This window comes from Pteropus medius, unplaced genomic scaffold, assembly GCF_902729225.1.
Source record: "Pteropus medius unplaced genomic scaffold, Ma_sr-lr_union100, whole genome shotgun sequence".
NCBI classification, from domain to species: domain Eukaryota; kingdom Metazoa; phylum Chordata; class Mammalia; order Chiroptera; family Pteropodidae; genus Pteropus; species Pteropus medius.
The window spans coordinates 2624767-2635776 of record NW_024340701.1 but is presented as its reverse complement, the minus strand read 5'-3'; the positions used below and the strand labels follow the sequence as shown (position 1 = coordinate 2635776).

At 52.0% G+C, this 11010-nt stretch overlaps 1 protein-coding gene across 2 annotated transcripts; it reads right to left on the bottom strand.

Moving 5' to 3' along the window:
• Positions 1-4188: 4188 nt before the first annotated feature.
• On the bottom strand, positions 4189-9345 carry DMBX1 (diencephalon/mesencephalon homeobox 1). 2 transcript variants are annotated; one of them, XM_039883127.1, is made up of 4 exons: positions 9183-9345; positions 6024-6202; positions 5388-5736; positions 4189-4625 (listed from the first exon to the last, which is right to left on the bottom strand). In XM_039883127.1, exons 1-4 carry the CDS (start codon positions 9334-9336, stop codon positions 4189-4191), a joined length of 1119 nt encoding a protein of 372 aa, XP_039739061.1. In that variant the 5' UTR covers positions 9337-9345. The 2 variants fall into 2 exon arrangements, with proteins under 2 accessions (XP_039739061.1, XP_039739053.1); XM_039883119.1 differs by having other exon boundaries at positions 6024-6219; positions 9185-9336.
• Between the last annotated feature and the right edge of the window lie 1665 nt (positions 9346-11010).

The following is an 11010-nucleotide window of genomic DNA, read 5'->3' as shown; positions in this document are numbered from 1 at the left end:
AAACCCCAGCCCCAAGCTTGCACCACCCCTGCTGGCTCAGAGGCCCTGTGCAAATACTCTGGAACCTGAAGAAGGGCAGTGAAGGCCGAGCAGAAGAGGTTGCCTGTCATATTTTTCTTGAAATGCAGAAGGAACCGAGATTTCACAGAAATAACTCCTTAGTTGTGCACTTTTTCTGCAGTTATTGCCTATACATACAGTCTCACAGTCTCCCTCTCTTTGCTCATGTACAAGTACGCACACACAGGAATATAAGCAGACATTTATGAATTCATGGCACAGGTTCTCACATGTACATACAGACATATAGGCTATAATCACACACACACACACACACACACACACACACACACACCCCTCTCCCTGAGTTGGGGCACCTTCATAAATCTCTAATCCATGCTGCTACCCACAGCAGAAACCCCTTCTTCATCCTCTACTTGCTCATCTCTGTGGACTCTTAAGAGCTTACTCCCTCCAGAGGCCACCTGTCCCATTGAAGAACAACTCTGGCTTTAGATTCAGTTGTGCCTGCTTGTCATGCCCCTTTTGCCCTGGCTTACTTGCTGTTTCCCACAGAATCCCTTGCCCTTTCCATCCTACAGACCCACCCTCCAGGCTGCTCTGAATACCTCCAAGTGCCCTGGCCCTAGGCCACCTACCGCATGTGTTTGGGTGAGGTCCACGCAGTCCAGAGACAGTGGAAGGAACCCTTCCCTACCCTGTCCTTCCGCTCCCATGACAACTCCAAAGTGACATGCCAGCAACAGGTAGGTAATGGCCATAGAGAGAGCTGTAAGATGAATACGGGAGTGGCCAATCATGAGGCAGGCCTGCCTCCCTCCTCCACTGAGCAAACCTTGAGATACTCACCACCTGCTCAGCCCACTGCAGGCACCTCCGGGAATGAAACTGGGCAAAGGGTTGTGCTGCCAGATTCTCTTTTATTAGCCAAGTAGGACAAAGAATAGGTCACAACATCACAGGAAGTCAGACAGACGGACCGATACACAGGACAGAGTGTCATGCTGCACTACGCAGGGGGCGGGGCAGGGGAAGGAAGGATTTGAGTCTTGCTTTTTCAACTAACAGAATAAATAAATACGGAACACATTGTTTTTGCCACAGACTGGCACAACCTCTAAGCACAAACGGTCACAAAACAGCTGGTTTGGAAGGTAGTCTGTACAGCCCTCTGGCCAAGGAATCGGGGTCAGGGCCCAGGCCCCTGGACCATGCTCTGGGGAAATGAGGAAGCAGGGAAATGGAGACCTCAAATAGGAGGGAGAAGTGAGGAATGAGGCTTTCCTGGGACAGTCACAGCTCAGGCCTCAGGGTGACCCAGTGGAGCTGGGGGAGGCTTCAGCTTCAGTCTTGGGGTGGTGGGCCATCCCAAACCCACATCCTTCGATCCTGAAGGAGATGCTCGATGCACTCTCCTCTTGCTCTCCAGCTGATTTCAGTAACTGAGGCTGGCCCCTGAAAGAAGGTGGACATCCACCAGGCGCAGAGACCACACTTCACCACATCCTCTGGGCTGACGGAGTTGGGTCAACTGAATGAGGAAGCGTTGAAAAAGAGCTGAAGAAAGCTGGGCTGAGCCTGAGGTGGGCCTGGCTGCGGCCATGACAGAACGTGACTCTGGGGTGGACTTGCCTCTTAGGAGGTCAGAGGAGGCTGCCTGGAGAGGGTGGTGATGTCCAGAGCTGTCGGATTCCAAGGCCCAGCGACAGTCATTCGCATCCAGGGACAGGCAAGAAGTTTCAGTCCCTATGCCTGGTCCAGATGAGATTTCATTCTGTTCAGAAACAGACCTTCCTGGAGCTGATCCCAGAGGACAAACCAAAAATTCCTTCTGTCTCCTCATGTCTCCGCCTCCTCCTTCTCTGGTACTCCTGCAGCTGTTGGATTCACCTTCCAAATCCCAGGTCCCAGAGCCTGGTTCATCTGATCCCCCACTCAGAAACTCTTACCTCCTGACTTGGTGTTTGCCACATGGAGATGAGGGGCTTTAGCCTGGATACAAAGCCCTGAGCCCCATGTCTCATGAAGCCAGACACCTCTTCCCTGTTTTCTACTTAGTCTCATTCCATTGCTTTGTTAAAATAGTTTCCTGGTCCAGACTACTATCCCCCTTAATTTTTTCTCATCTAACACCTTCTCCATCTGCTCTAGCCCAGACAGTCCCCCCAAAGACAATGGGCATCAACTGTTCTGCAAACCAATCCTAATGAGACACCAAAAGGCCCCCTCCTCTTCCCAATGGAAAAGGAGACAAGCCTTAAGAATTTCAGATGCAGCTTCTGTAAGCAGGAGGTGGACAGTTCAGTGGTGAGGCATACAGGTTTGGTGATCATGGCTCAGAATCTGTGCAAGCCAGCCCCCTCCTCCTACTGTGAACCTCTGAGACCACGTGAAGGCATGGAGATGGGGTGACAACAGAGACTTGCATTGGAACTCAAGAAAAGCAGTATCAAATCCAGATTGTCTCAACTAGAAGGAACCCATTATACTTATTGGGAAACTGAGGCCCGGAGACTGTGGCCATGCCCACAGAGAGCCTTGTGTATGCAATACCCGTTGCTTCACAGTAAGGCAATAGTAATTTTCTACTTCATATATTGTGTTTTCGACAGCCATTTTGTCATTGTTATGAGTTTAACTAAAAACATCTGAGCACAGACATGCAGAACATTAGAGCTGGATAGGACAGCACAAGCCATCTTAGCCAGATGGGGACACAGGCCCAGAGAGGCTATGGGATGGCTCAAGGTCACTTCTCTTTGAAAGAGAGTTTGCTGAACTGGGTTCCCAGTCATAAACAGGAACATACTCTTCTGTGCCAGGGACGAGCTGGACCGCAGCCCTTACCTTCAGCAATCAGCTCGGGGGCAGGATGTCAACAAGAACTTGAGACTATACACTGCTGCATGGTTTGCACTCACTGTGATCAGGACCTAGAGTTCAACCTTCATTCCTGGCTCAAGCGCACCCCTGCAATGGACACTAGCTGCTGAAGCTGGAGGCCAGGGTGTGGCAGAGGAGTATCACCTCTCTCTGAGAGCACCCCTCCCCCTGCTGCCTTTCTCCAACCAGAGAAGTCTCACCAAAAGGAGGTCTAGAGCCCTGTGGGCAGTCCTGGATGAGCCGGGCAGCAGGCTTCTGTCCTGGCGTTCTTACAGGCAGGGAGGCTGCCATTCTACTGCCTGCCCCAGCCTGACTCCTGCCTTCACTCCCCGCTTCCTCAATCTTAGGAATGGAGTCTCAAAGCTGAGAAAAGAGAGAAGAGAACATGACTCACTACCCCTTCTAGGGACCAGTGCCACCTCCTACCTGCAGCTCTAGTGGCTACAGGGTCTCCAGCTAGGGTCTGATCACCTCTAATGGGCATGGAAAGGAATGGCTGCCTAGAGAGGGTGCCAGTGCAGGGCGGAGACAGGCAGGTGGGGAAGAAGTAGGAGAGGAATAGGAAGAAGCAACATTACTAAAGCTAAAAAGTCACAACCCCAAAAGAAACATAGCTTGGGAACTGATGACACCAACACAGCCAGTACCAAAGAAAGAAAGTGAGGAAGGCAACAAGAGCCATGGGGCAAGATCCGGAATGGGGAAGACAAAGGCGAGGGGGAAAGGCTGTAAGGAACGGGACAGAGGCAGGAAGAAGAGGTCAGGGAAGAAGGAGAGAGACGGAGAGAGAAAGGAAAGCCAGAATGAGATGCAGGAGCTGTGGGTGGAGGCAAGGGCAACAGCGGAGAAGAGACAGAGCAGGCAGGGGCCCTGGGGCAGGCAGGTGCCTGAAAATATAGCTTTATATATTTATATTTATATCTCACATTCCACACAGCGACTTACTAGGGGGAAGAAGGGATGGGCGGGGGAGGGAAGGGAGGACGAGACACTGAGGTGGGGATCTAGCCAGTGAGAGCTTCTCACTCTCCCAGGAAAGCTGGGGGTACCCCAGCCTCTCACCTCCTCCCATTAGCCTCCATGGGATCCAAGCAGGGCCATGCAGAGGGTATGTAAATGCGAGCTTCACCTAGGGCTGGGGCTCTGGGGGAGGGGGGACAGGAAGCCGGATTCCAAGCCCCAGATCTCTGGGCTCATTCAGTGAATTCCTTGAGAATCACTGGGAATAACCATGGGGCCAGGTGGGGGGCACCCAAGACCCCTAGCTGGGTTGGAGACCAGCAGTCAGTTGGGCAGAGTATCGAGTCCCAGGGAGGCCGCATGCTGCTTGGCCCGAAGCCGCAGGTTCTCGATGCTTGTGGTTTTACTGTTCAGGGTAGCTGAGGCAGGTGCCAGGCCTGCCGGGGGTGCAGGCAGCAGTGGGGACCCCCACACGCCCTGGTGGGCAGCTGCGGCTGCTGACAAGGATTGGTAGTAGGACTGGCAGTGCAGTGAGCCCAGCGGGGCCATGTTGACACCCAGGTAGGGCACAGCAGCAGCAGGGGCTGGACCCCCCACTTCAAAGGATGAGTAGTGTACCAGGTTGTTAGTGGCTGCCATGTGCTGGCGGAACTGCTCCTGCAGACGGAAGAGGCTCAGCGGGGATGACGAGTAGGAGTGGGAGGGGCCCAGGAGGCTGCTCCCAGAGGCTGCAGGAGCGAGGGCTAGGCTGCCTGGAGAATCTGCAAGCAGAGAACCAAAGACTCAGGACAAGGCCATTGGTCTGCCAGGAGGGGCTCCCTCAGCCTTCTCACCCCACTAGTGCTGCAGATAAGACAGGCTTTGGCTGAAACCATATCTACCCATGTCAGGGATGCCTGAAGCGTCCCTCAGAATTCTGGGAGGGAGGGACTCAGGGCCCCACGTCTGACTTCTTGGGGAGTCAACTTTGCAAGGGTGGTCAGCTCCTCTTCCCCTCTCCTATCTGTGGCTTCCATCCTCCTCCAGCAGTCAGCTCCCAGCCCTTCCCTCCCTGCTTGGGCTCAGGTTTTGTATCTGAGATATGCCTCGTGTCAGAGCTCTGTTCCTTCAAAAGCAAAGCTCTGAGTCTCTACTGCATGTGGGAATCTCTGGTATCAATATGGTATTCACTCAGTATGCACAAGTATGTCTATTCTAGTTATTAAAATACTGGAATATTTCTATAATGATTGATAAATAGCTTTTGCCCTGAGCTCCCCCAAGCATCCCTCCCTTGCCACCCAGCTCCTTTCCCCAGAACCCCCAAGACCTTCCTAGGTTTCAGCATCTAAAGGGTGACCACCTGGCACTGGCTCGCTATGGCCAAGTCCTTTCTAATGGGTCACGCCCAAGCACCACATGTTAAAGATTCACTCTACCCCCTGCTCTGCCCACCTTGCACACCCAGGCCCTTGTCAGGCCGGACCTGGCTATTCTCCCTGGGGTGGGCCCCCCGCCCACCCGCAGAACTTGCCCAGCCTCACCTGCCTTGGGGCTGCCCCTCTTGCAGCCCAGCCCCTTGCTCTCAGCCCCAGGGCTCTTCTCAGTTTTGGGTTCCTCGGCCCCTGCCCGGGAGTCCTCCTCCCGGTCAGGCTGGTCCTCAGGGGCTGACTCACTGGCTGACTGCTCAGACAGGCTCAGGTGCATCTCAGCAGGGGGGTCACCGCTGGGCAGGCTGGGAGGCTGGTCAGTCTCCAGATGGCTGTCTGGGGTTGGGGCCTCCGTCTTGCCTTCCCCGTGGGAGCCCTCAGCCTCCTTCTGCTTCTGGAGCTGCTCTTTCTGCAGGCTGCGTTGCTTCTTCCGGAACTTGGCCCTACGGTTCTTGAACCACACCTGGGGACAGTGAGAGGAGCAGTAGGAGGGGGCAGGGAAGAAGTGGAGCTGTGGAGCTGGGAGCTCTGGGAGGGGATGTGCATGATAACACTGCCCTTGCCCCTCTAGGGTACATACCCTCAATCCCTTCCAAAACTCCCTTCCTGTCACCAAAGGCGTTCATGGAGACAGCGGTTACACTTTGGCACTGAGGGCTGAACTGCTGGCTCCTGCACAGAGGGAAGCCAGACTGATGGGCTGGTGCTTATCCACAAGGTCTTGTTAACAAGGAGCGGGTCGGGTCCTACCTGCACCCGAGCCTCAGGCAGATTGGTGCACATGGCCAGCCTCTCACGCATCACCACATCCGGGTAGTGAGTCTTCTGGAAGGTCTTTTCTAAGGCCTCGAGCTGCTGAGCAGTGAACGCTGTACGGCTGCGACGCTGTTTGCGGTGCTGAGAGCCATAACGGGCCTCCAAGATGATGTCTTGAAATGTACAGCCGTTGGAGGGCAAGGAGAGGGGGCCCATTTAATTATGGGAAATAGTTGAACCTTATACTTCTCTGACCCATTTCAGACACCCAGGCTCCAACCAGAGTTGGACCCTGACCCTTTCCCCTTGGAAGTCACCCATCCCCTCTACGTAGGGCTAGGTTTTTAAGACTGTGCCACCCTTATCATTCACTATCAGGATCACAGAGGTCTAACTCATCTCCATGAATGACCATCAGGAATGTGATTGGGGTGGGGGGTCTTCCTTATTTGGTTTGCGGGGGAGGTGGGGAGATGGGTGGGCATTGCCCTGAGGTCTTTAAAGTCCTAGGGTACTATGGGTATAATATTCTGAGACGACATAATGCTAATAATCTGTAAATCTGTGTCACAAAGGTCCTAACATCCTACGACCCTTAGATTCCGGCCCCGGACCATGAGAGGTCAGGCTGCAAGTTAGGATTTATCTGCAAAGTCTAGTTGGGAGAGGTCTGCTAGGTAGACAGAATTTCCTGGCACTTGACTCTATGTCTTCTAGGTAAGAATCTCATCATCCGGGTTCGCCAATGAGTTTCTGATGGCCAGACTTGAGGATCCTGCTCTTATGTCTCATCTGCAGAAAGCCTGGCCTCTGACAGGGCCCTGAGAGCACAGGAAAAGCTTGTTACATCCAGTCTTGACCCTTCTGGCCGCTTCCTCAAGGAGGGAAGGACAGAGACCAGGTTCTAACAGAGCGCAGAGACAGGGCTCGTGGGCCAGTGATTCCACAGTCCTGCTTCATGCTGGTAACACGAAAACCACCCAGGATAGAGGTCTGCCTAGGGTTGGTATCTATTCTCCAGCCCTTCAGCTTGACTGGTTCCTGGAGGATAAACAATAACCTCTCTCCCTGCCTCCCATCACCCACAAGTGGATCCTGGACTGCCTGTGCTGAAGGGAACCCAAGTTGGGTCAGCTTCCACATAAGGCTGCTGGAATCCTTCCCCAGCACTCCAGGGACTGGGGAATCATCCTCCACACTGGAGCAGAAGAAGGAGGCAACGGGGTTTCTAGGAGCCTCAGACCTTGAGCTGTTTCTTTTTCAGCTTAAAGAGGCAGCTCTGGACCCCTCACAAACTGGTGCTAATCCCAGCCCCAACTCAGCCTCATGCTCATGCTGATCACTCTGGAGCAAGGGAGGGAATGGGGACCTGTCTCAGTCAGCCAAACCCTGGTTGGGGGAGCAACACCTCAGTATCCTGTTGCTGGCTCCAAGGACTACAAGAGGAGGGTGGTTGCAGCCTGGGAGGCCAGGCTGTCTGTACCATTAGCTAAACCTCCTGCTGGAAGGTGAGGCTTCTATACAAATGCCCATCTGGAGCTCATGTACTTCTTGCTTCAGAAGTAGAGAATTGGGAGTAGGGCTGAATACTCCAGTTCTTCTGCCCCAACCAATAGAGGTGAGCCTCTGTCCCTGACTTCTCCTTTCTGGGTTCTGGCACACAGTCAGGAGCTGATAGGCTCAGGGAATTCATTTTAAACCAGAGAATAGCCATAACCAAGGCAGGACTGCACCCACATTTCTACTTTGGAGACTAATGCCCCCACACCAATTTGCAGAAGGTGACCAGGAGCTCAGTTGTAACCACTGAGCCCTGCCCAGAGGCCTGACAGAGTCTAAAGGAATGGGAGTGCTTCCCCCACCCTCCCTTCGAAGCCAGCACATCTCCTCAGGCCGAGTCCTCATATCCCATCCCATCTCTGTGCCTATGCTCATGCTAGGCCCTACTCTTTGCCCTTTTAAGGCCTGGCCCCTGTTCCATGACTTCCAGGAAGTCTTCCCTGACTACACCAATTGATCATGCTGCTCTGAGCTGCCCTACCATTTGATCTTAGCTACATTCCTCTTGCTATGCCCTCTTATAGATCTGTGGGCACCTGGTCTCTTTGGGGATACCCTGAAGTCCTCTGAGGACCTCCTGGCATAGGATGGGCCCACGAGGAGTCACCAGCTGCTCAAGGCTTGGCCTGAGACAGGATGGAGACAGGATGGAGACAGAAAATCACACTCCTTACCTATACTATCAAACCTTTCCCATGCCCACTGAGAGGCTGTCAGAGCAGTGCAATAATCAGTCGAACCAGGGGACCAGGCTGCAGCTCCTTCATGGGCATTACCTTGGGACTTGGGTAATAATAACCTCCGAGCACCTACCAGTCTCTGCTGAATACTTTGCATACGTTAGCTCAAATAACTTCCCACCTATCCTAAGGGTGATCACTGTCAGTGTCCCCTGTTTATTATAAAGGAGGAAACTGAGGCTCAGAGAAGAGAGATGGATGGACGACCCTGTAATATTTTTAGCGATAATGTCATGTTCCAATCCCTGATCCCACCCCTGCCTAGATTTAACCACTCTATGCCTCAGTTTCCTTGTCCATAAAATAGAGATAATAACCTCTCCTTATCGAGGTTGAATGATTTGATGCAGAGAGAGAGAGAGAGAGAGAGAGAGAGAGAGAAAGAGAGAGCCTCACACAGTGCCTGGCACACCATAGGTTTTTGAAACAAGAGAGCTCTCATTGTTAATAGACTCCCTGTGCCTGAACTATCCTCCCCTGGACACTCCAGCTACTTCTTAGCTGTAAAATTCTAAGCTAGTCCCTTATGATCCTACTTCACCCTCTTCAGCTGTGAGACAGGCTAATGAATCCCTCCCTCGCAGGGTTGTTAAAAGAATTTGGAGGCATAAGGCAGCTCCAGAGCCCAGCACAGTGCTGGCAACAAGGGGTGCTCAGAGAGTCACATCTAGATTTTGAATTGACATCTCTCTGTGATGCTAAGTGACCTGGGTCTTCCAGAACAAACCTCCCAGAGGAAACTTTCCCATTGCTCCCTCCCTCCTTTGTCTTCCAGAGCCTCCTCCCCTAGACCACTCCACCATCCTCAACCTTCATAGTCCTGTCCTCAAGGTCCTGTCCCCACAGCCCTTACCAGCCAGGCGCTCAGCCAGCGTAAGTGCATGCACAGACGGCCGGTAGTCAGGGGCGTGCTGGGCCTGCTGGGCCGCCTGCTGGTGCAGGTTGTACATGGCGCTGAGCGAGTTCATGGCGTGGAGCGAGTAGCCATTTACCCCGTAGTGCTGCATCGTGGCATTCGCCTGCAGACAAGGAAGATAGAGAGGCCAATGAGGAAGGGTGTCACTCACTACCCTGGAGGAGATGCCACCCCTAGCCGAGATCCTGGATGCCCACCTCACCCCCAAGAGCTTCTGTCTTCTTGCCCACGACTAAGAGTGGGAGAGCTCCTACATTTATTTCTTCATTTACCCACTCATTCATTGGTTCACTCAGCAGGGCTTATGTCAGGTTTAATACTCTGGGCTCTGGAGTCAGACTGCCTGGACTGGAATCTCAACGCAGCCACTTAGCTTTGTGGTTTGGGACAAGTTGCTTAACTTCTCTGACCCTGTTTTTTCCATTTGCAAAAAGGGGCTAGAAATAGTACTTATCTCATGGGGTTATTGCAAGGATTAAGAGAAGCCTTTACAATGAGCCTGGTGCACAGTGTGCTCAAAAGTGTGAGCCATCGTGATTTATCAGTCCATTTACTGCTCTATGCTGTCATCTCTTCTTTTGGTTGTCCAGGCACTTACTCATTTGTACATTCATTGATTCACTAGCACACTTATTATTTATTCAACAAACATCCATTGAGGCCCACATGGGGCCAAACCCAGAGCTGGTTTGGGGATATTGAGACATTCATTCTGATGAGATTGTGGATTAAAACCCTAATGAGCTACACAGACATAAGAACACTACTGTTGTGACTATTATATATTCACTACCATTACCTCCCTCTATTCTGATCATATTCTCAAGAAGCAAGCTGCCGAGAGCAATGAACCCCAATCACAGATGAGTCCACTGAGGCTTAGAGAAATAGCAGTAACATGTCAAGGCCACACAGCCAATCCGGGGCCTGCCCCACCTCACCTAGCTTTAGCCTCATTCGTCTGTGGCCAATTCATTAGAGAACGCATTCCTCCTACTGAGATGGCTCAGATCAGCAGGATGCTGCCAAGGTCCCATCAGCCCCGAGTCTCCTCTGGACCCTCACGGTCACTGTCTGAGCACCCATCTTGTGTTGGCCTGAATGTCATTTTTGGAATATGGTCCAATGTATACAGACTCCCAAAGACACACAGATGTTTCCTGTTTCCTGGGTATTGGGGGTGAGGGGAGGGAAGTTTGGGGCAATAGCAGGTCTGTTTGATAAGAGGAAGAATGTGCCCAGGTGCCCCAGCTCCCCAACCTCACTGAAATAGACACAGCTATACACAACCAAACAGCCACAGCACCTGCACTCACACACACTCAGACAAGCACACACGTTTCATATACAAACGCACATATACAGATATTCTTGGCAAGGCATTCACACACAAACTCAGCAATAGTCACAAATTCCATGTCATTATTTCTACAGTTCCACACAGACATTCTCATAAATATCTATCCATGCAGCAGATATTCCTACACACAAACATTACAATCACACATATTCACATGTTACTCATACTCAACAAATATTTATTAAGCACTCAACTACTAAGTATCAAACAAAGTCCCTGCCTTGGTGGAATTTACATACCAGGGGAAGAGGGCTATATAACAACAAGTAAATATATGTAATAATGTCAGACAGGAATAAGTGCTCTGAAGAAAAATAAAGCAGAGGAGGAGAATAACAAGAGGAAGAGGCAAGGTTATTTTAGAACGTGTGGTCAGGAAAGGGCTCTGATATTTGAAGTAAGCCA

Coding starts and splice junctions, on each gene's coding strand:
- DMBX1 (XM_039883119.1), bottom strand. CDS start 9,336: ATGCAGCACTACGGGGTAAATGGCTACTCGCTCCACGCCATGAACTCG. Junction 5,737..6,023: donor TGCCTGAGGCTCGGGTGCAG/GTAGGACCCGAC, acceptor CACTGTCCCCAG/GTGTGGTTCAAGAACCGTAG. Junction 4,626..5,387: donor GAGGGGCAGCCCCAAGGCAG/GTGAGGCTGGGC, acceptor CTCTGCTTGCAG/ATTCTCCAGGCAGCCTAGCC.